The 25,911-nt window shown below is 40.3% G+C and overlaps 1 protein-coding gene across 1 annotated transcript in view; it reads right to left on the bottom strand.

Annotated features, from left to right (window-relative positions):
- Actr3 (actin related protein 3) overlaps nt 1-17,355 on the bottom strand; it is a 42,083-nt gene extending 24,728 nt beyond the window's left edge. The window contains exons 1-2 of the mRNA XM_027417777.2: nt 17,106-17,355; nt 919-974 (exon numbers count right to left, since the gene is read on the bottom strand). Of these exons, the coding sequence (XP_027273578.1) occupies nt 919-974; nt 17,106-17,149 (100 nt within the window). The 5' untranslated portion in view covers nt 17,150-17,355. The remainder of the gene's footprint in view (nt 1-918; nt 975-17,105) is intronic.
- Between the last annotated feature and the right edge of the window lie 8,556 nt (nt 17,356-25,911).

Genomic DNA, 25,911 nt, shown 5'->3' with positions numbered 1-25,911 from the left:
GACCAAATTACATATATACACATAATAAAATTGAAAATAAAATTATAATCTTACAAAGTAAATATAAAGCAGTTCACAACTCCAGCTCTAGAAGGTGAGATATTCTCTTGTGTCTCCCACAGGCACCCATACACACATGGCAGACACATACATACATGAATAAAAATAAAAACATAATTGCTTTTTTAAAACCCACTATATAGTCTTTAAGTTTTAATTTTCTGAATTCAAGTTGAGCATCTTCATTCCACATAATCATGCAACCAGCCAAGCTGATGGAAATCAAAAATACAAAAGTAATGTTGAAGACAAGATACACCTTTACTAACAAATATACCTCTATCAATACAAATCTACTAAAACTGTTATGGTCAGCAGAAAGTTAACAAAAGCAGGAAAGAACAAATGTTTCCAAAGACAATGTTACAAGTACAGTATGCTTATAGGGACATCAGGAAATAGTGAGGCTGCTGGGTCAAGTACCACAGGCTCTTCATCTTGAAACATTGGCACTTGCAGTGGATGTCTATAGGCTAGGTCTTGCAAATAATAGTCACACCTCTAGCCCAAGTATGGTCACTTTAACTGAATTACAGGGGCTGGGGCTGTGCTACTTAATAACCAGTTACAGCCAGCCACACAAAGCAGAAATATCCTCAAAGCAGGAAAACGGTTTAATCATCAACCCACTACTGGGTTTTGTTTTATTTTGTTTTCCTTAAAGAGATACTTAGCACATTTGGTAAATAGCTGAAATGAATAGTTAAAAGATCTGGAAATAAGGCTCCATTTATGACCAGCCAATCATGTTTCTAAATGCCTGATTCTGATAGAATAGCATGCTTGATGAGTTATTTTATTTTGATAACGAGGAAGGTCTTTAAATCAGCTCATCCACAGATTAAAGGAAATACTTACATGATGGGATGATAAACTGTGGTTCCGTATTTCCAGCATATCCTAATTTTGTATATCTGTAAAACAAAAATTTCATCAATCTCAGTATTTATTCTTAGATTTTTGTTAAAAAGTGGGATTTCACTATACATACAATATTCAAAAGCTTAGTTCATTTAGCATTTTTGCCTTGAAAAATATCAAAACCGTTAGCCAGGCAGTGAGTGATGGCAGACACCTTTAATCCCAGCAGGCAGAGAGGCAGAGAGGGGCAGAGAGGCAGAGAGGCAGAGAGGCAGAGAGGCAGAGAGGCAGAGAAGCAGAGGCAGGCCAGCCTAGACTACAGAGCGAATTCCCAGAAAGCCAAGGCTATTACAGTGAAATCCTCTCTCAAAAAACCAAAAACTAAAAAAAGGAAAGGAAAAAGAAAAAGTAATAAAAAGAAAACTATGAAAATCACGTGTGTCTGCAATTGTGTTTCATTCTGCAGTGTTCAGGACCAAACCATGAGGCTGTGCATGCTAGGCAAATGCACTCTATGACTGAGCTACAAACTCAAATGGCCACAACTTTTTAAAAAAGTACATCTGTGTATGAATGCATGTATATGTACCATGGGGCAGGTGTGGAAGTAAGAGGACAACTTTTAAGAGTTGGTTCTCTTTCCACCATATGGATCCCAAGGATGGAACTTAAATCATGGGGCCTGGCAGCAAGAAGAGCCTTTACTACCCACATACATACCTCTCCTTTGTAAGTTTACTCTGTGTGTGTGTGTGTGTGTGTGTGTGTGTGTGTAAGGTGGAGGTCAGAGAACAACCTTCAGAGATAAGTTGTCTCTCTTACCACATGGATCCAGAGATGACAGAACTCTATAGGTAATCAGGTTTGGCAGCAAGCAACTTCACTGACTGAGTTATCTCACCATGGCCACTTCAAGAAATTGTTACTACAGGACTATTAGCACATGTGTGAAACAATATGCAAAAATCATCCTCTACAACCTTGTTTGTAACAGCAAGAGACTGGAAATGACAAAAGGGAAACTAGACAAATACGCTCAGTTTACACTGTGAATATTAGACTGAGGAAGCTTTTATATATAGTTCCAGATACACTGGAGTAACTGAACAGAGCAAGGTACAGACCAGTGAAGAAAGTGTGCTATACCTTCATAAAAGTAAACACAAAGGAGAAGAGTAAGAACATATGAAACACATTTGACAATCTAGACCATCTATACTGTTAAAAAATAAAACTTCAAATACTGTTAAAAAATAAAAATTCAAATACTATAATAAAAAATTCTACTAATTAGAAATCATAATAGAACTTTGTCAACACACTGAGAACGATATAAGAGATAGATGGACACATTGTTAACTACAAATAGGCTTTACAAAGCAAATCACAACAGATTATATTATTTCATACTCAAACTTACTAAATAGAAGTAGGTAACTTGCTGTGACATCATAGAACTCTGATATATGTAGAAAACTTTCCTAACATGATGGAAGAATCTCTTTTGGGACAGTCAGCACCAAAACTAAGTTTAAGGATTGAGTATGCTAAAAAGATCCAACCATTAAGTATTAGGAGAAACACAAGACTGTCAAAAATATATTGCTCTGTTGACTAAACCTCTAAATATTTCCCACTGCCTATGCTTTTGTTTCTAAAGCAAAACTTGGCAACAAATGATACTGTTCCTTTAATATGTGATGCCTAACAACCCCTCCCAACTTTCTAATTCGTGTTAGCCTCCCTAGCCACAGAACTGCTGAGAGCTTCTGAAGAGCTTGGCTGGTCTCATGCCACTGAGCCTCTATTAACCCTGCTCTGACCACATCTGATGATTGCCCTCCAGCCCAACACAACCGCTACATTCCTGCTCATCTTGCAAACTTCAGGGTATGTATCAACTGCCTCTGTTTGAAAGTTTTCACAACCTCTCCAGACAGCCAACTGCCTTTTTATTATTTAATAATTTCCGGAGTCTTCAACCATCTGTAAAAAAGTTAACTGGGCTTTCACAAGGATTAAACAAGATAACACAGTATTTTCCACAGTACCTCACACAGCACACTCAAGCATCAGTCCTAATTCTATTTTCCATACAGTCTCTCCACAGTCCATTCCCTACATCACCTTAAATCACACATATACCCTAAGTTTTAAACTTACATAGTTATGACAAACTTATCTTTTTATAAGCCAATTGAGACTCCTATATTGTGGTTAATATCTAATACTCTTTCAACAAAGTAGTATTTTACTCTTCCAATCCAAAATTTCTTACTAATGTTAAATCTTTAAACGTGGGGGTGGGGGAATGACTCCCATTACAGTTAGAAGTTGACATTTCTGAACTGTCCACAGGTCTGCAGACAGTAATCAGATGTGTTCACTTGCATAAAAACTATCGCAAGCTGACTTGAACATGTTCCTCCCATGAGAGTCAATGACACTAACCATAACCAGTCAGAAACAAGACTACAACATTACCCAGAGTCCAGGCTATCACTGCACTAAAGCTGTAGTTCTCAGCCTTCCTTATGCTGTCACCCTTTAACACAGTTCGAATGTTGTGGTAACCCCCAGCCATAAAATTTCCTTGCTACTTTATAATAACTGCAATTTTGCTACTGTTATGAGTGGTAATATAAATGTCTGACACACAGGCTGTTAGATTTGCAACCCCCCAAAGGGTCATTTGACCCCAAAGATATAGTGACCCACAGGCTGAAACCACTGCACTAAAGGGAGAGGACCAATAGTATACTTTTTTTCTCCTGGGTAAATGGAATGGAATATATCAGACAAAACTGAGGACTTGTCTAATACAAGACAACCTCAATCTGCATGAGCCAGAAACCCCCAAACAGGATGTCCGCTTTTGAGTCTGGAACTCCACAAAGCAGAAGAGAATAATCTCTACAAATCACAGACTAACCCCCAAATCTTAAAATGATAATCTACTACCTACAAGATAAGAGTATAAATTTGTTTCAGTTTCTCTACTATTAGTCAATTGTAAAATAGTTAATAAAGTAACCACCAATTAAAACCAAAAAGTAGGGGGGCTGAAGAGATGGCTCAGTAGTTAAGAGCAGAGGCTGTTCTTTCAGGGACCCGGGTTCGATTCCCAGCACCCATGTGGAAGACGACAAGTATCTCTAATTCCAATACCACTTGATCCAACTTCCTTTTTGGGCCTCTTGAGGGCTCCAGGCACACATGTAGTGTTTAGACATACATGCAGGCAAAATACCCATAAATAAATGAGTAAATAAAGTTTTTAAAATTGGATCAGATGCTCTGATTCCCTGAGGTAAGTGGTATATTTAATCACCCATACAATCAGTCCCAACTAAACCCTCATATGAAAAACCAGAGACAATCCCAAAGTGTGTCAATCATCAGATAAAGACTGGTCACCAGCTTTGACTGTAATGATGAATTAAAAAAAAAAAATTCTTGTATCTGATAACAAGAATCACCAGAAACATGACAATTATTATACCAAGGACAAATGGAAACAGGTTAGGGAAAAAAAAAAAAAAGATATCCACTGAGGAAACAACAGCACAATGACAATGTTAAAAAAAAAATCAGGAAACTTGAAAGCATATCAGCAGACAGTACCCATTCTGGAAGCAAGTGAAGGGAGTAAGAAAAAGAAAAAGACTGGATCCCAGGAACTCGGTAGACAATACCAAAAAAATGGCAATTGCAGAAATTGCTAAGAATGTTCCCAATTTAGTTACATGCTTGAGAGATCTTAAACATTTAAAAACCAAGAAAATTACACTTAGGCACATCACAGTCAAATTACTGAAGATAAAAGATAAAGATTTATGGAATATGAAAGTCATTTTGTTGTTGTTTGATGGGAGTTTTTCGAGATAGGGTCTCTGTGGCTTTGAAGGCTGTCCTGGAACTAGCTCTTGCAGACCAGGTTGGTCTAGAACTCACAAAGATCTGCCAGTTTCTGCCTTTCGAGTGCTGGGATTAAGAGCATGCACTACCACCGCACCACATCAAAGTCATTTTTAAAGAAACAAAGAATGTTGTTTAGGACTGGGAGATGAAAGGAATCGAAACATGCTGATAGATACAAACTTTCAATTATAAGAATAATTACTAAATAATATAAAAATAATTATAAGAATAATTATTTAGAGTAATTACTTAAAAGAACAGCATGGTAACTATGGCTAATAGCAATGTATTGCATATTTGAAATTTGCTTAAGGTATCACACATAAAAATAGAATGTAACTATGTGCTATAGAATGGATAAGTTACTCTGTGGGAATCATCGCATATAGTGTGCTTACAGCAATATTTACACACCTTATATATATACTAAAAATAAAGGGAAAAATCATTCTTTTGGGAAACATTTAACTTTTTTAATTACTTATTTTTATTTTTATGTGCACTGTGTTTTGCCTGTATGCAAGCCTGTGTAAGGGTGTTGGTTCCCCTAGAACTGTAGCTACAGATGGTTGTGAGCCACCATGTGCACGCTGGGCATTGAACCCAGGTCCTCTGGAAGACCAGTCAGTGCTCTAATAACTGCTGAACCAGGAAGTTGACAGAGTTCTTTTACTTAAGACAGTAGTCTGTATGTGCTTTTGCTTTCAAAAACACCTTACAACAAATAAGATACTAGAATATACCAATAGATTATAAATATGAAAGCACTTAATGGGAATACGAACCACATTTTAAAAAGGATGAAGGCTGTGATAAAAGCCCAAGAACAGCAACTATACTACTACTCTGAACACAGTGGATGACTCTGCAGTCTACAAAAGGGAGAAAGGGCAGGACATGGGTGGTGGTATGGACCTGTTACCCAAGCTCCACTTATCCCCAAACCAAGTTTGTAAAGAGCTGGGAGTGAACCTCAGTGATAATGGAGTTGTATAGTACAAACCATGCCTTGGGTTCAATCCTCAGTATCACAATGATCGAGTAATGGGAGAGAGGGAGTCAAAAACAACACTATTGTTTTCTTTCTCTCAGCATTTCACAACTTTTAAAGCACAGACAGCGAAACACACAAACACAAGGAAGGTCACAGCACATTAGAATGGAAAATCTTCATCCCAGATTCTGTGAAACCCATTTTCTAAAATTTCTTAGTAGCTGAAAGAAGCCTATGAGAACCTGCTTCTACCCTTGCATAGCATAAATCATTGTATACAGTTTTAAGAACTGAATATCCAACTGGAAATGAAAGAGGTCTGCAGATTTATCCCAAAGTAACAATAGACAGTGTAGCACCAATAATAAAAGTCAAGAGTCATATATTAGGTGGGGTTCAAGCTGAAGATCAGAGCAGCCAAGCAGCCAAGCCACCAGAAAGCTCTTACCTCTACCAAGGCGGGGGAGGGGGGAGGGTCCTGTTCTCCACATGACTGGAGACTGAATGTCCAAGATTGAAACCCTGCTCATCTTATACCTCTCTAGTGCTGGGACTAAAGGCATAGCTCTGTTGGTCTTTTATATTGGTTCACTCGCATGTAGCCCCAGTTGGCCTTGAACTCAGAGATCCATCTGCCTCTGTCTCCTGAGTCCTGGGATTAAAGGTATGTGCTACCACTACCCTGCTTCTAAGGCTGTGGCTAGCTTTGCATTCTGATCTTCAGTGGCTTTATTAGATCATAAGTAATATATATCACCACAAGACAGCACTTTATAAGAAATCAGTGAGCATTTCCTTCCCAAATGACTTGTCCTCCAGACCTCTCTATCCATTCGAAATCTCTTCCAAGATTGTCTTCCCAATCCCTAAGGTAATACCTGTCCATTATCATAATAAGCAGCACAGATTCAGCAGAAAATACCTCCCCCATGAAAGCCAATCACAAAAGACTACAAATTGTATGCTTCGATTTCTGTGAAATCCTATAAGTTGGCAAATCCATAAAGACAGAAAGTGGATCAATGTATACCAAGAGTTGAGCTCAGGCAGAGGGAACAGAATGTGGTTGCTAATGAGCACAGAGTGAGGAAAATGTCCTCAGCTGATGGTGATAATGATCTTATTACCTGGTGACTATGCTAAAACTACTCAGTTGTATGTAAGCCTTTACACAACACACCTAACATACCTGGTTTCTGCCAAGCAGTTCACACTAGAACAGAGTGTAAGTCTATGATAATTTAGCATATGAAAAATAATTAGGGCAGTGTCTGGCATATAGAAAGCATGGTATACTTAGTCTTCTTTCTCTATCTTTTCCACGGTAGGGAGTGCTTTATTTTTCCCCCTCCAGAATCTAATTTCTAATCCCAATCAACAAGAACCACCGCTGAGAATTAAGTTTTGGTAGGAGGCAAAACTATCTTGTATAGGAGGAAAAGAATACTATCCCATCACACATCTGGTACAAATTCTCCAATAATACATGGTCTAATTCCAGATACTCTGATCAGAATTTTGAATCCTGAGGGCAACTGAGGACTCGACTTAGGTCTCCTGCTGTCCCGATCTCCCTTCTTTGCTTCTGCACTCAATAATTCCACTAATGTTACTGTATCCAAAATGTCTACAGTGGGACTAAGGTATGTTTCTTTTGATTCTTTTTTGTCTTCCTATCAATTTTTACCCCATCCCCACTTTTTGGTTTTTCGAGACAGAAGGTTTCTCTGCGTAGCCCTGGATGTCCTGGAACTAGCTCGGCAGACCAGGATGGCCTCCAACATGGAGATCCATCTGCATCTGACTCCTGAGTGCTGGAATTAAAGGTGTTCATCACCACCACCCAGCCCCATCTCCCCTTTTTAAAAACTCAATGTCTTTCAAATTATTTCCCTTATGGAAATGGACCCTGAAACAAGAAGAGCAGGATCATTCACACATACTGACAAGGGCAGTCAAGGAATACTTCCACTCTCACAATAAAAACTACAGCAGGAGAAAAAGCTCTAAAAGACAATTTTCCAAAGTCTGTACAACAGATTACATTGCCTTTGAAAGGTGTTCTAGGCACAAAAAAAAAAATCAGTCATTACTAATTATTTGCTGTCACTATTACCCTTTTATTATAAAACAAAATTGTAAAGACTTTTAAACAGTAAACATTCATGTCTTTATTAGAACTTTAGTGTGTTTAGATAAAATATACCCAAATATGTCATGTACTCCAGAGAGAGTAACCTACTCCTACTTTCTAATAACTGGTTTTATTTAACCTATACAATCATTTCAGAGCCAAATAGTGAGTTCTTTAGTTAAGTTTTCCCTTTTCAGAGAAATTTATTTTCCTAAGTTCCACTATTCATTTTAGTTTGTTTCACATGGTTTCTAACAATAAGGACTGATAGGGTCTTATATGTCCCCAGGCTAGCCTTAAAACTCACTATGTAGCCAAGGACAAACTCATACTCCTAACCCTCATGCCTCTCCCAGGGCTGGGATTACAGGTGTGTACCACCACTTTAGACTCACCAGTTTCAATGCACAGTGGATACTCACTTTCAAACTGCAGAAATAGTCACTTTCCTTTAGACATTTAACTATAGTAGAAATTATTTTCTTAAATGAATTATCTAAAATTATTTTGCAATGTGAACATGTCCTTTAGATACAATATTTATTCTCAGAATATTGAAATGGACCACACATATAATTATCCTACAACTTCATGTTTATACTGAATTTAGTAGTTATAAAGATAAATGATTTTTAAAGGATGGATGCTTAAGAAGAATTCTCTTATCTGAATTAAAACTCTAACCCCTAACTGAACAGAGTATATTCCCACTAGGGGCAGTCTCTGGAAGGACTACACAATGGTCCTCAAACTCTAAATGACTGGTTCTCAACTTGTGTGGGTTGTGACCTTCTGGGATCAAAAGGCCCTTTCACAGGGGTCTCACATTATCCTGCACATCAAATATTTACATTAAAATTCATAACAGTAGCAAAATTACATTTATGACGTAGCAATAAAATATTTTATGGCTGTGGGTCTCCACAAGATGAGGAACCACAGCATCAGGAAGGTTGAGAACCACTGCTCTAGAGCTTCTCAATACATCATGATCCTGTATCTTTAAAATGCATCCTACCCACTTCTGTAGGGTTTCTGAAAGAGTAACAACTATCTAAAGAAAAAAAAAAAGAACAAATTATAAAGGACCTTGAAATAGCTGATTTACACAACTCATCAGCATCTGTGGTCATCTGAATGAGAACAGCCTCAAGAGAAGGTGTGGCCTTGTTGGTGGAAGTGTGTCAAGGTGTGTGTGGGGGGGCAGCTCTAAGGCTTTCCTACACCCACTCAATTAGTCCATGCTTGCTCTCACCATTACACACACCTCTCTCCTTTGTAGCACTGGGCTTTGTGTTTCTAGAAAAGACCCCAGAAGTGCTCAGTTCTATAATTAATTCTATGTGAATCATTAGGTACTTCACTTAAATTCTAAAAAAAATCATTAATTTACGAAAGTAACACAAAGTAATTGGTTCCTAAAAGTGCTTATAATACATTGTATTTACTTAAAATAATTTCTAAAACTTATATAAGCATGTATTTGTTTTCTATTTCAGACAAATACCAAAAACAGAGTTTACATTTTCAGTCTAAAATCAAGCCTAAATTGTAAGATCTTTTGTATCCTAAATCCCCTTTCAGGATTGCTATCCTTTCTCTTGGAAACCCTTTGTTCATACTGAACACTCAAGAAGAAATAAAGACACCCTTTCTCAAGAGTACTATACTTTCTTTTCTCCCCCCCCCCCTTTTTTTTTCTTTCTGTGGCTTTCGAGGCTGTCCTGAACTAGCTCTGTAGACCAGGCTGGTCAACAACTCACAGAAATCCGCCTGCCTCTGACTCCCAAGTGCTGGGATTAAGAGTACTGTACTTTCATGAAGGCCAATGCATAATGCTGTGGCTTGTTAGAAAGTGGAACTGAAATAAATTGTCTTTTAAAAAGAAAACAAAGGCATTTAGGAAGAAAATGATGGAATGGTCAGCATCACAACACCTCAACATACTCAAATACCTGTTAAAGTAGAAACTATAAGAAAGGGTAAAAGAACACACACAATACACAAACTCATTGCTACTCCTTTACTGGTTTCAAGGAACAGGTGTGAAAAAGCAAATGAACTCAATTTAAGGCAATGAATCAGAAATGATTTGGGACAAAAAAAACAAAAAACAAAAAAGCTCTGAAACAAACAAACAAAAATCATTAAAATTTCACAAAAATGCCTTTTGAGAACATGAAGATGTCTGTCTTTTATACTCCAGTGATTATGGAATGTCTTTTTCTGTGTATTATGGTGTAATGGCCCACACATACAACAACCAAACACTCATCCCTATCTTATTCTAAAGGATCAATTTTAAAACATCACCTATCTTGCACTGGTTAATTCATGAATATTCTAAGGGTTTGGTGAGTGACAGTGAACATTTTGTAGTGTTGTTAGCACTTAACTGTTTTGTTCTTGCTTCTTTATGCATATGGCTATTACAGACAGGTAGTGTCATTAAAACCCTAACACGTTCCAACAGAATTACAGAGAGCTCTGAATGCTTTTATTAACTAGTGGAATTCTATTGCAGGAAATACTGCTTGAAGCTACATTTTAGCCATTCCACACTTCTGCCTCCAGGACAACATTTTAACTATTTCACTTGTTAAGGAGCAGGACTGCTGGACAAGGGGTGTTAACACAACTTTGAGATATTAAAAAGCTTGCCTCTTAGAAAATAGGATGAAATAGACTGATGACTCATAAGCCACATGCACTGGCTGACTTGCTGGCTCCCTCGCTCCCATCATGACATTCCAGAAGCTGTTTCACACAGTGTATCTAGAAGCACTGCAACTCAATCTTTTTGTTCTTTTCTTTTTGAATTCTCATTCATTTCATCAGCTTCAGTCTGCAAACTGCTATCACAATGGCTGAATATCTATCTGACTTAAGGAAGTCCCTTTATTTCTCATTCCTCAAAGACATTTCTAGCTACAGAACAGCATCACAAATACAACTATTCCAATTTTACTGTTTTGGTCTTTTACTATTTATTTAGTGCATGCTGTCAGGCTAGGTTCAAGTGCCTTCACCCACTGAGCCACCTCTATGACTCCCAAATTTAAAGGTTCTTAAAATTAATTCCTGGGCAGAAGAGATGGCCCAGTGGGTAGAAGTTCTTGCTGCCAAGCCTAGCCACATGGTGTTTCATCCCCAGGGTCCACATGGTAAAAGGAGAAAACCAGCTCTTCAAAGTTGTCTTCTGATCTCTATACCCACACCCCAAAAAATAAATGTTAATAAAACAAAGGCTAACTCCCATACTGTCCTAATCACTCAAGGTCACAATCTTGAAATCCTCATTTATCAATCTACAATCCTAACTCCAAACCACCTTCCCTCCTCTTAAATAATCAAAACCTGTACTGACTGCACCCAGCAAACAGCAAACAGGCCAAGGTCTGTGTGAGATAAGAAAATAAACACAAAACATGATGTTCTTTTCCTTAAAAACGTTAATTAAAAAAAAGAGGGAGCTAACTGATGATTATAATTGCAACATACTGTGTTCTCACTATGTGCAAGTCCTGTGTGAGAAACCATTTTTAGGGATTATAAAAATAAATAAGGAAGACAATTACAATTGCTAAACCATAAGGGAGAAAATAAGACCTTCTGAATTGGAAGTATCCAAAGCAAACAGGGTCTTCTGTAGCAGGGCTTATATTACATTTGACCAGAGCCCTTGCAAGTCGTAAAGAAACAATGCAACTGTGAAAATGAAGGTATAGACAACAGCAACAGCTGGTGTTGAGTAGGCTGCTTAAGAGTCAATCATTTAGGAAACAGGGCATGCTGGCTCATACCTGCAATCTCCATTCTTGGGAAATTGAGATAGGAAAACTGCCCTGAGTTGAGCCACAAAGTGAGCTCCACACTGGTTGGAAGCTTGTGAGGCTTGGTCTCAACAACCAAGAATAGACTCATCTAGGAGGCCCACTGAAACAAATGCTCATTGGAAGGCCCAATCTTTAAGACTCCACACAGAGTATTTCTGATGCCATCACCTTGGTGTTTGCTCTAGAGGTGGAGACAAACAGTGCAAGGCTACCTGGGCTACATGGGACTCAGCATTAAAAAAAAATCAACAAAATAAAGAACAAAGCAAAGCCATACTCCTAAGTCCTGTTCACATTCATTCACTGCTAAAAACAGGAGATCTCTCAGTACAGATCAGAGTTGCTTCTATACACCTAAACCCTGTTGCTTGACCTCACTCTCCTACATGCAGTCCTACTGCATTCCACTCAGTAAATGTACTGAAAGCCATGTTTTCAGCATATTACTTACTCTTCTTGGGAATTTGGATTCCCTACCAAGTATAAGTCTTTTGCAAGCGAAGTTTTGCTGACATATAAAACCTGGCACACAGTAGGTGTTGAATAAATGTTGGTTCGAATTGCAAAATCTAAATTTACATTATGTTATCAAACAGCCCAAAACTCATGAAGGAGGCAAGCAGTACAAGACAAGCAGCCACTCGTCCCATCAGCAATGTGCACAAACACATCTTTCCTTCCTTCCCTTGGTAAAAAAACGGTCTCCTATGCTTCATCTACCCAGCTCCTTGAAAGGATCGTTCAAATCTGAGAATCATTACAGCTTGCTTGACTTCCTGACCACAATCACCACTTTCCTTTAAACCTGGAAAACAGCTATTACTATCTAAAAAGCACATATCTAACATTTGATTAACTGCCAGTATCAACTGGTTGTGGTGGCTCATAACAGTAAACCCAGCACTCAGGAAACCAAGGCAAAAGAATCACTGCAAGTTCAAGGGCAGCCTGAGTTACATAGTGATTTCCACTACTCAGTGAGATTATTAAAAACAAAACAAAACAAAAACTGAAAGAACCCTGCCTTTATCCACCACCTTTAATTCTTAGTGTTAGGATTACAATTCATGAGGGCAGTCTGTATTAGATATTTTACCATAATTGTAAGAATCTGGCCTCCTGGGAAGTATAAAGTAAACCTCAACCATCCTCAAGTGACTGTTGAATAAATTAATCCTTTCCCAACCCAAAATACTGAAATGATTAAAAACTATAAGTGGCTGATCTTCGGGTTCCATGTTAGTGTAACTTAGGCAAGTGATTTAACCTCCTGGAGCTTAAGTTTTTTGTCTACATAATACAAACAATGCTGCTCAAGGAGAAGGGAAAAGGTGAGGAGCTGATACACAGCATTCAGCACAGGCTTGCACATGGCTCTTACTAAACACTAGCTATTTCCTGAGAAACTCCAGTCCTTTTTTTTTTTTTAAGTAACAAGGAAGAAATTCAAACATTCAGGGGAAAATCTATAGAAAAACAACAAGATTTCACTAACTGAATCAAATTCATATGGCTAGGATTATTTTTGCAATATTACTGTAAACAAGAATTAAGTTGAATTAATTTTACTAACAGAAAGAATGATGTATATAGTTCTCTGGAAGGGGGCTCAAAGAACCCCATGGGCTGTAATACAGAACTTAGTTCAAGCAGCTACTCCACCACCTCCTTACTAAATAGTATTAAAGGTATTATTCTGTTTTCTCACTTGTAAAGAGCAAAAAGAACTGTCACAAGCTAAATAAGATAGAACAAATTAAAACCCTGGCCACTGGATTCACCATCACCCTTTCCCTTCTGTTCTTAAAAATGCAAATTCTAAGCTGTACTTAACAATCAACCCAGAAAGGTCACTATACTACACATCGTAAAGTGAGTAGAGGTAACACGAAGAGATTAACATTAAAGGAGAGTCTTAAGAACCTGTCTTCTCAACAGCCTTGTATCTGTTACCGTATACCACATATGCAAGTAATCAAGAATAAGAATTTTAAAGAATCTTTGTTATCAAGAGATTACAAATGTTCTGCCTTCTATACTATTACCACATTATGAACAGAATACAAGCAAAAAAGGTGGACTTCTTAAGTATGCTTTCACCCATCCATGGCTTCTCACTGTTCTCAAACTCATCTTTACTAACTAACTTCTAGGATTTGATCACAGGATGAATTATAAAGGCCCTACTTTTACCAATGACAACAAAAATATTTGTGCTTACAGTAAGACTGCTCTAAAAAAATACAGAGTTGAGAAATTCTGTACTTTATTTAAATATATCCAAGACTTGTACAATAAGACTGTATATTAACCTGTCATTTAATCAGTGGATATAACCTGATAAAGCAATTTCTCAGTAGGAAAAAAAAATACATGAAAAGAAAAAATAAAGTTTATAATGCAATGTTACAGAAATTAGTGAAACTATGCAAAAGCTCACTTAGGATAACTTTACTTAGCTAGGCATTTCATCCTTTTAATGTTTAAAATTTGTTTTTCTTATCACTGCCCCTCAGTCTGTTTGACTGGGGTTTGAAACAGGGTCTTGTGCATGCTGAGGCATTCTACCCTAAGCTACACTGTCAAGCCCTCCCTACATTGTGTTTTGAAGCAACCAGCTTTCTGAGCAGGAATTTATTCTACAATACTTTGCCAATACAGACCAGAAAGGTATGTTGACATGGTATGGCTCCGAAGGAAGTATTTCTTTCTTCCTTCCTTCCTTCCTTCCTTCCTTCCTTCCTTCCTTTCTTTCTTTTTTTTTTTTTGGAGACAGGGTTTCTCCGTGGCTTTGGAGGCTGTCCTGGAACTAGCTCTTATAGACCAGGATGGTCTCGAACTCACAGAGATCTGCCTGCCTCTGCCTCCCGAGTGTTGGGATTAAAGGCGTGTGCCACCACTGCCCGGCCATTATTTATTTCTTAATTCTCTAGGCATTTGAAAAGTACTTCGTGACTTGAACCTGGGTCATAATGATGAATTATGCTGAGGATTCCTAATTTAAAGTTCTGGAATTAAACTTCATATGTCCTAACTCTTACAGCTTCTAAGACCACCATCAAGTTTAACAGACTACCACTTTTTGCCTAATGAGATGGGATGGGTAACCTTAAGTGTTTCACTTACTCTATAAGAGTAATGACAGAGACCTAAGAGGTGAAAGTAATATCGAAAACATGGGGGATGGGAGGAACACAAACTAAATGTGCACCTTTTACATTTGTGGAAGTTACTTAGATGTAAAAGTCCCTGTTAGTCATTCTTGCACATGCTAATTATCCTGCACTGGGAGAGGACTTTCCTAATAAAACTCAAGGTATGACTTTCTAAACTAATATTTAATACTCAATTTGGGGGCTGGGGGTAGAGGGATACCACACAAAAATCCTTTCGAGAAGCAAAATTCAGGTTGTGATCAAAGGAAAAAATACTGAATAGAGAAGATGACTTTAATCAGTTCTATCCTTAATCATAAACGAATGTCCAGCTAACTTCTCCTTGTAAAGGGAGATCAATGCAGCAATGTAATGACTTAGTAATTGAGATATTAGACAGAAATTGCCTACACAGAAATTGTACCACTCCTCCTGGTTACTTGGAGTGGAGTGTGCTCTTAATTCAAGGTTACCCTTTCAGGAGGAAAAAAAAGTCATTTAGGGACAGCTTAGTTCAATGACCTACCCAATACTACTCATTCAAAAATAACCAAAACTGCATTTCAAAAGAGGGAAATAAATACATAAAAAGAAACATCCTACTTAAGCTGTCCAGCATTATTTATAAGGTGGTCATTGACTACATGTTTTACTGACAATGATTTCTAAAGCATGAAGTATCTGCAACTTCAATACAAGATACTTGAAAAGTCCTATTCACTCTGGCCAATTCTAATTTTAAAAATGTCCCTGACATCCATCTATTCACTAATTAAACTTTGGAAGGATAAACTTAAATATGCATATATAAAGACTTCAGGGGAATGAGACTGGATTGGAAGAAAATCTAACTTTAATAGTTTGTCAACTAAGAAAATACATAGAAATTCCAAGACTAAGCTAGTGTTTTCCAAGAAAAAAAAATATTAAGATATCCGTTGTTTCCGGCTGTCTGGGCAGCATGTTAGAAATAAAGGCAGGAGACTTAAGATTGGAGGGATTTGCACAGACTAGTGTAGGGGAAGGCATCTTTTAAATTAGTGTGGTATAGTGAATAGGATGAAAAAGGCTGGCAACTGTCCTCAAAACCACTGATGTATCTGAGGATTAGAGATCAGAACAGGCGTCTTCCTCCACAAAGTATTTCAACCCAGAACATCAAAACTAAAGTCTTCTAAGTGACTACACAGAGCAAGTTGTAACTCCCTAAAAATTCCATTAATACAAAAACTACCACTTTAAAGCCAATTTAATCAACCACACGACCATCAGAAACAATTGCTTTAAATCAAACACATTCCTTTATACCTCGATGCCTCCTTTCGGCTTTCAATATACTGTCACAAAACGAACGTAAACGCTTAGTTTAGTTTCCAGGGTGCGTCCCTTCTCTTCCCTCTCGGCTTCCCTCCGTGGGCACAAGAACATTTTTTTTTAATTCAAACACACTGATACCTAGCACTCATAATCCACTCTTTTTGCAACCTGCTTAATTTTGAAAGTTCTAATAAGACGTGTTAACGTTAGAGACGAAAAACTACCTTATAAGGCTATAAAAGACGGAAAGCAGGAAGCGGCTTTGACAAAACTAAGGAAGTTGCAGCGCGCTTGCTCACTAAGGGACTTTTTTTGAGGCAAGAGCAATAACCCCATGAGATCCTCCTCGCTGGAACTGGAATGTGACTTGGTTCACTGGGTAGTGGGAGATGGCTAAGACCGGGTGTGGGGTAGAAAATAGGCGGCGCGTGGGTCCCCTGCAAAAGCCCCCATTCTAGCTTTCCATTTTCACAGCCCGGTTCGTCCCTCTCCCCACCCACACGCCCTAGAGATTGAGGGTTGTCACAACGATCTTGCAAAACCTGCAAGGGGCGCTTCTCTTTTTTTCCTTGATCCTATGTCTGGCGGTCCCCCGTGAGTCCCCAAGATCGCAGGCAGGAAAGGGAGAGAAGGGGAACACCAGGTGGGCCGGACGGCCTTCTCTGGAGGGAAGGGCCTGAAAAGATCTTCGTCCCAAGAGATTGAGACGATCCGACCAGGGAGGCTCCCGGCACCACCCCTTGCCAGTCTGGCAGGCTCACCCCATTCATCTCCCTCCTCCGGGCTGTCCCCAGGCTCAGTTTCCCCACCCAGAAGACCCTCCGTACCCCGTGCCACAGTCCACCACACAGGCCGGCAGCCGTCCCGCCATCTTCCTCCTCGCCCGCCGCCGCCGTCCGTTCCGTGCTGCTAGACGCCGGGTTTGGAGACGGGAGCTAGCTGACCATGCACTGGCCTGGGCCGCCCTCGGTCCTGAGGGAGGAAGGGAGGGAGCTGTGGGGAGCCCGTGCAGTAGCGAGTGAGCAGCAGGATAGTACTTCCGCAAGCCCGGCAGGCTGGCCGGCCGGCAGGCTGTCCCCGCCCTGCCCCGCCGTGGCCTCCTCCTCCACCCCTCCGCGCTCTCGGCCCTCCTCCTCCTCACTCCCGCCCCCACCCTACAACTTCTTCCCCTCAACACTGCCTTTCCGCGGGTAGCCAAGATGGCCGCCGCTGCCGACGCCCCGGCCAGGCCAGGCCCCAGGCCGCGATCGCTCCTACTTCCGGTTCCGGGTGGGAGGGGCGAGTGCGCATGCGCCGTGGTGTGCGGCCGCGCGGCCTCGGCTTCTCTCCGGACATCCAAACACTCCACTTCGGGTTTTCAGGTGGCTAGAAATCCAGAACCCAAGTTGAGCTTCAAGGTTTTTTTTGTTTTTTTGTTTTTTTTTTTCTGAAGCGGTAGCACATGCGCGGTGGCGTGCAGCCGTATTCCGCGACCCCGGTTCTGACTTCTTGCGAAAACTCCACTTCGCATTTTCCGTCCGGTGAAAGCCCAGAAGTCAGGCTGAGTTTCGAGTTCTGAAGCTGCCTTTTGGTGGTGGTGGTGGGTGTGTGGGTGTGTTCATTCTCTGCTAGCTTGAAGAATGAGCAGAAGCTTTCCTCTACTGCGGGGGAGAGGGGCTAATTGGAAATGTGGTCAGCAGCATGCCCTCTTTATCGCTGTAGCACATCTTAATGAGCAGTCAGGAAAGGGATGAACAAAGGTTTGTGTCCTGAGACTTATGTCACTTATAATACTACTTTGTAGGTTACAAGCACCCCAAGATGGTGGGCCTGTGCTTTTAAGAAAGGCAAGCGTCCAAGAGGTCTATTTAATATACTCTGCACAGGTTCACCAAAAAAAAAAAAAAAAAAAAATCCCCTTGGGATTCTAGAGAGTGTCTTCAAGGGAGGCAAGCACTGGACCAGCGACATGGCGCTTGCCACTAGACCTAGTATGATCCCTGGGGACGCACAGGGACAAATGAAAAGACCCCTGAATGTTGTTCTTTGATTTTTTCAAGTCCTTCTCCCGCCCATGAGTAAGTGTAAAACAATAAAAATTAAAAAGCAAGCTTCCCAGAGGTTATGTTCTACATAGCCTGCACAAATGACCCTTATTTGGGTTTTGGGCTGATGATAGACTTCCTACAAGAGTCGTAAGATTCTCTTGGGCCTTTGAGAAAGGCCAGCGTCCCAGAGGTTGTGTTCTACATAATAAATGGTGCAAGTGGCCTGTATTTGGGTTGTGGTATTGATGAACTTCCTTCTGTAGTACTGTTAGCATGATAACAACTTTTTTGTGGTGGAACGAAAAAGACAAAAGATATGTGTGTTTTATGTTATGGACTTAAAAAACAATAGTTTTAAAACGTGAATGCATCAGAGTAACATAGAAAGCTGAAAGTACGCTGCTGGGTCACATCTCCAGGGGATTCTGCAAAGACAGTGTGCAGTAGAACCTGAGCATTTACTTTGTCAAAACCAGGAACCTGGAAAGTTAATAGCTTTCCTTCGCAACAGGCTTTTATTTATTCTTTAACAACTCCATACATGCAAACAATGTGTCTTTTTTGTCTCTTTTATTTACTTAATTTTTTATAACATGATTTCTTTATTGATTCTTTGGGAATTTCACATCAGGCACCCCAGTTCCTCTCATTTCCCAGTCCCTCCATACCCATCCTTCACTTTTGCAGCATCCCCCCACAAAAGAAAACTTAAAAAACATTAAAACCAAACCAAATCAAACCAACTAACCAAACAACTACAAAAAAATAAAACTCACTTAGATCCTCCATCTTTCCTACCTCTCCAAGACCTCTTCATTCATCTTAGTGGCATTGGGGACTTGGGTGTGTCACACAATATACCCTTTTTGTCCTATCAGCTTTGCTTGCAAATGTTCATTGCAGTGAGACAATAAACAATGTATCTTGATCAAATTTACCCTGAACACTCTCTTCAGTTCCCCTGGGTACCCTAACATAATCTCCTCCTCCCTTCATGGCCTCTCTCCTTTTTTTTCTTTTCCATTTATTTTTTGTAACCCACTGGATCTAATCAGTTCAACTTGGTAGAATGCTAGCGGATCTTGGCTTGATCTTCATGACTGCTGTGTCAGGACTGCAAGGTCGATGTCATGTCCAAAAGACAGCTCAGTATTTCACTGTATTCCTCTCCATCTTCTGGCTCTTACATTCTTTACCGACCTCTTCCAAGATACTCCCTGAGCTTTGTGGAGGGATGAGAGTTGGTATAGATAGTTGTACCACTTAAGGCTAAGCACTTATTGTTAGCACTTTGACCAGATAGGAGTGTCTGCTGGCCACTGCAGAGAGAAACTTCTCTACCCAAGCTTGAGGACAGCACTAATCTATGTGTAGAAATACCAATATTTAGAAGGCAGTATTACAACAGTTCCATTTAGCAAGGCAACAGCAGTAGATTTCCTGCTAGGGCCTGTGACTTCCTGAGCCACTGGCTTTCAGACAGGTTTTCCATACCAGCCATAAATTCCCTTCTGCAGAGCAGGCCTCAACTCTGGACCAAAAGTGGTTGACTACGCCTATAACATCTGAGCCATTACTGCACCAGTGGGCATATTTTGAACAGGATAGTCTTTTATAAATTACCCTAGGTTTACTTATATGATACTATAATAAAAATATATTAAGAAAGGGTGTCTTATTAAATACAGAATATTATCAGGTGTTAACCTGACCTGAGGAATAAAATATTATTTTTCTTTTATTGTAATTAGTCATTTGACGGAAAAGTATTTCTCACCTGCTCCATATGGCAGAGACTGTACGACCCTGCATATAGTGGGGTACAGAATAGATAAGAGGTGTGATCTCAGAGTTCTACACATGAGAAGAGAAACAAGTTGTATTAAGAGCCTCAGAAAAGTGCTGAGGACTGAGAAACAGGTGAAGAGTTGGAGAACAGCAGATCAGTAGCACCTGGACAAAGCGAGTAGTTTAGCCACAGAGAGTAAGGAAGGGAGGAAGAAAGAAAGGGAGGCCCCCAGGAAGAGAAGGTGCAAGGACCCAACCTGAGATGGTATTGGGGGAGGGGAGTCTGCCTTCTTCACCAAGTAGGAGGAAGAACGCAGTGGTTAAAATGAATATAACCAAAGAGGATGTGATGAAAAGTGAACCGTGAGAAACAGGATGGGTGCGGAAGTTTGTAGAATCCTCTAAGCATACTCAAGCTTACCCCAAAGCAACTTGGAAATTATCAAAGGAATTGGGGGGGGGGACGGGGGCTGTGAGAATTGAACTTTCTGGAAAGAGTGGCATGTTACATGGAACCTTCTAGAAGCCTCATTAACTAATTATAACTTGAAATGTCATGGGTCCAGACACTAATTACAATTTACGCTGTGCTCTCTTTAGTCCCCTATATAGCCATTCCTTTACCCATGCCTGACCTAATATGTTTGTGACCAACAGGTAAAACCTTTTGGAATATATTAACTTAATAAATTTCTGGTTTCCATCCACCAAAAAGCTATGGGTATCAGTCAGTTATCTGAGGCCTAGCAGTGATTTTCTCCACTTTGTTGTAAGCCACATCTCTGATGTTGCCACTAATGTATTAAAAAACATCTTAATTTATATCTTTCTTTGTTCTGTTACTGTGAAACTGTTACTACATTGGAACATAAATCTGATGGTAACTGATCTGTGTTCCTGGGCCATAGTCACTCATATTTGGCTCCAAAATGAACTCTCTTTTGTCCCTTTGAGGTGAAAGTTGTATTTTTCGAATTGGCATCTGCTTTGTTGAGAATGGGTGTAGTAGAATCCAGAGTGGATACAGTGTGTTCCGGAATTCCCAGGTAGAAAGCAGTGAAGGACCAGACTTCCTATGGGACCTGCCCTAGGTTTTCTATTGTTGCAATGAAACACCATGACCAAAAAGCAAATTGGGGAGGAAAGGGTTTATTTGACTTATACTTCCACATTTTGTTCATCACTGAAGGAAGTCAGGACAGGAACTCAAGCAGGGCAAGGACCTAGAGGTAGGAGCTGATGGGGAGGCTATGGAGGAATGCTGTTTATTGGCTCTTTCTTTATAGCTTTCCCAGGCCACCTTCTTATAGAACCCAGGACCACCAGCCACCATAGGTTTGCTCCTCCCCCATTGATCACTAAATGAGAAAAATGCCTTACAGCTGTATCTCATGGAAGCATTTTTTTCAAATGAGGCTCCTTCTTCTCTGATGACTCTAGCTTGTGTCAAGCTGACACACAAAATCAGCCAATATAGGACATGATATATACAGAAGGGCAGCAGGACCAGTTAATATGGAGCATATTCAAGCTCATCATACTAAGGGAAGGTGACTGAGAAGTTGCCTTCACAGCAGTCAAGCAAGAGTGGTTCTTCTTTCAGATACATTGTTGCTGGTTTTCCCCGTACATTTTAGAAGATGATTAGCAGTTTTCCCATGACCTCTTTTCAGCAGGTTTGGGGTCATGTAGCTGGAAGTGTTCTTTGAGACCATCTTGGGCAGAAATCAAGCAATGGCTTGATACAAGTAGATACATTGTTTTCAGCAGTTAAGAGTAGTCAAGTCACACATGAAAGATTCTACCAAATTCTACCAAAGTGTTTCTAAGCATGACTTAAAATGTCTCCAAGAGGGACTCAGACTGGTGGCCCCCAAGAAGACTACCCAACACCCTGGCCTTGGGCAATTGTGAGGAAGTAGTTACAGCAAAGGCCAGAAGCTGTGTGTGTGTGTGTGTGTGTGTGTGTGTGTGTGTGTGTGTGTGTGTGTGTGTGTGTTTGACACAGGGTCTCATGTAGGCCATGTGGGGTAACCAAGGATTATCTTGAATCTATGATCTTCTTTGCCTCCACTTCACTACTGCTTATGGTTACCGGTGTGTGTCACCATGCCCCATTTATGTAGTGGTGAGGATTAATCCCAGGCTTCATGCTGCTTAACAAGCACTCTGCCAACTGGACTACATCCCAACACAAGGATCAGAAACTTCCAGTTCTGGTCTGGTTTGTGATGGGTGACGTGGGCCACCAGGAAGATGTGGCAATACATAGCGCCCACACCCAACAGACGGTAGTAACTAACCGTTGCTATGTGGGAATGCAGACCTGATATTGCCAGAGCCTTCCTCCCAAGAGAAATTTCAAATCTGTGTTTCTTTGTTAAGCACTATTGTTTGAATATATCCTCCAAAGTACATACATTAGAAATTAAACCCCAATGTAGTGATGTGGAGAGGCAGAAGCACTGAGAAGAAATTATGCTTTGAGGGCTCTGGCCTCAGGAATGATTAATACTATTGTCTGATAGTGGGTTTCTGTATTCTTAAAAAGATTTACCTATTCATTCATTTTTATTTATTTTATGTGTCTCTGAATGCATGTGTACTGAGGTACCCACTGAGGCCAGAGGAGGTTGTCAGAGTCCCTGGAACTCTAGTTACAGGCCGTTGTGAGCCACCTAATGTGGGTGCTGGGAACTGAACTCTGGTCCTCTGCAATCTCTCAGCCATCTCTCCAGCCCCCTTTATTTATTACAATACAATATATTGTATTTATTCTTGGAGACTTCCATACATTTAAACTGTGTATCTTGATCATATCTACTCCCAATTCCTCATGCTTCTCCTCCAAGGCACCTCCAAACAATCTCTCTCCCTCTTGATTCCCTTTTATATTTATTTAATCTTTGTAACTCCCTGAGTTCAACTAATGTTGCCCGCTGTAATGTTGTCTTATATTGCCAGCTTGTTCTTGTACATGTAACCAAAGTGCCAATGAGTTCATGTCATGTTCAGAAGACAGTATTTCCTAACACCTGATGGGGAAGTCCTTCTGTGTATATGTCTCTCTTATTGGTTAATGAAAAAAAACCACTGTTGGCCAATAGGGAAGCAAGATAGGTGGGACTCGGAGAGAAGGAGGATTCTGGGAAATGTAGTAAAGAGAGTCACCATGCAATCCCGGGAAGAGAGGACGCATGCTACTAGCATCCTCTATAAGATAAGTCTTTATAAAATATATAGACTAATGGTTATGGTTGATACTTAAGACAGGGCTAGCAAATAAGAACTCCTAGTCATTGGCCAGCAGCATTGTAACTAATATAAGACTCTGTGTGCTATTTGGGGGCCCTAAAGCGATGGCAGTATCCAGACAGCTGGCAGAAAAAGGTATCATTACAAACACCCTTCCCCATCTTCCAGGTCTTATATCCTTTCTTCCCCATCATTCAAAATGTTCCCTAAGCCTTAGGGGAGGGAGAGAGTTGCTATAGCTATCCAAATTTAAGGTGAGCACTCAACAGTCACTTATTCTCAACACTTAACCCATTAGGAGTCTCTGCATTAACCAGCTATCCCCTCCTCCTGTGCTGTACTTACTCAACAGGCTGAGTGAGGTTCTGGATTATGACCATATCATTAGAGAAGTTCACCTGATTCCAGCTTCATTGCCCCTTCCTCATTCCTTTACCTCCCTTAGCTAAAGTTCTGAGACACAGGCCTTAAGAAACAAAAGAGATACATAGTTTTCTGCTCTTTAAGTTAATTTATCCCTAGTGTGGTGGTTTGAAAGAAAATGGTTCCCAAAGGAAGTGGTACTATTAAGAAGTGTGATCTTGTTGGAGGAAGTGTGTCACAGTGGAGGCCTGCTTTGAGCTCTCATATATGCTCAAGCCATGCCCAGTGAGACAGTTCAGTTCCTCATGCCTTTGCATCAAGATACAGAATTCTCCAGTACCATGTCTGATTGCACGATGCCATACTCCCAGCCACCATGCTCCCCACCATGATGATAAGTGACTAAACCTCTGAAACATAAGCTACCACCTAAATTAAATGTTTTCCTTTATAAGAACTGCCATGGTCATGGTGTCTCTTCACAGCAGTAGAAACCCTAACCAAGACACCAGGTATTCTGTTATAGCTGCAGGAATTAAAAAAAAAAAAAGATAAATATAGTGTTTTAGTTTTCTTTCTGTTGCTGTGATAAAACATTCCAACAAAAAGCAAGCTGGGGAGAATAGTTTTTTTTTTTTTTTTTTCTTACACTTCCAGGTCACAACCATCACTGAGGGTAGTAGGGCAGCAATTCACAGCAGAAACTTGGAAACAGAAGCCACAGAACAAGTCTCCTGGCTTGGTCTCTGGCATGCTCAGCTACCTTTCACGGCCTAGGTATGGTGCCTCCCACAGTGGGCTGGGCCTACTTCATAGATTAATTATCAACATATTCCCCCATAGACATGCCCACAAGACAGTCAGATGTAGGTAATTCCTCAAGCAGGGCTTTCCATTTTGAAGATTCTAGGCTATGTCAAATGACTGTTAAAGCTAAGTAGGACAGATAGTAAATAAACCTTTTCTAAGACCTTGTAGCTGACCTGTTGCTGCCATTTTGTGCTTTGCACTTCAGAGGCTTCTGTGGTTTAGTTGCATGTGGCTTCCACGTATTAAAAAGCACAAGGCAGGATCAGCAAGATGGTTCAGCAGGCAGAGGCACTTTCCAACAAGCCTGACCACCTGAGTTCGATCCCTGAAGCCCACATAGTAGAAGGAGATAACTGACTTTCACAAATTGTCCTCTGACTTACACATATGTATGTGGCAAACAGAGAGAGAGAGAGAGAGAGAGAGAGAGAGAGAGAGAGGGGGGGGATTTTCAGACATGAGGAAGCCTCTAATGTTCTGTTTCACATAGTCAAAAGTCTTGTGCCTGTAAAGGCAGTAACTGCTGAAAACATTTGGAAACTTCCAGTGCTTATTGGACACGTTATTTATGCTTGTTCTTCATACTCTGTCTACCCAAACATTTTGCTTGCTTAAGATCTCCTTTACTTCCTGTTTGCTGCTCACAAAGTTGGTCAGCCTCTGTGCTGCTGTGTTGGCTCAGCCTCCCTCAGCTTCACAGAGAACTTCAGATACACTTCCTGCCAAACCATTTCTGACCACCCTGTTTACATATGCTCCCCTTCTGCCTGTGCTTGTCCAAATACAGAGGCAGAGAATATCAGTCAAAAGACCTTGCAGAGATGACCTGCTAGAAGAGAAAGGAAAACAAAAGTGGGTTAATAGGGGTTACTTGATAACCTCGTTCTTTGCTCACTTGAGACACCCCCATTTCCTGTTAGTTCAGATCAGCCAAATGCTTAGCTCTTAGCAATTTCCAAGTCTGGTTGCCCACATTTCAAGGATCTGTGGTTCTTGTGCCCTCTACTAAGTCCCCTCTGATTTAAGTAAGCTGTAGCTAGTTCCCACAATTTGCACCAATTTAAGAATTCTAAATAATATGGAAGTCCACTGGAAAGATTTGACTAAATTTCACTGACTAAAAATAGTTTTAAAGATTAGAAGAAAAAAATGTGTTTATGTATATGTTCCTCTGTGTGTGTGTGTGTGTGTGTGTGTGTGTGTGTGTGTGTGTGTGTGTGTGTGTGTGTTGTGTGTTGTGTGTGTGTAAGACCAGAAGTTGACACTGAATGTCTTTTCCTATTACTCTCATTTTTTGAAGCAGTCTTTCACTGAGCCTAGATCATTAAAAGCAGTGAGGCAAGAACTCAAATAGGGCAGGAACCTGGAGGCAGGAGCTGATGCAGAGGCC

Source organism: Cricetulus griseus, chromosome 5 (genome assembly GCF_003668045.3).
Source record: "Cricetulus griseus strain 17A/GY chromosome 5, alternate assembly CriGri-PICRH-1.0, whole genome shotgun sequence".
NCBI classification, from domain to species: Eukaryota; Metazoa; Chordata; class Mammalia; order Rodentia; family Cricetidae; genus Cricetulus; species Cricetulus griseus.
The sequence above is the reverse complement of the archived record's forward strand: the minus strand, read 5'-3'. Positions and strand labels throughout refer to the sequence as shown.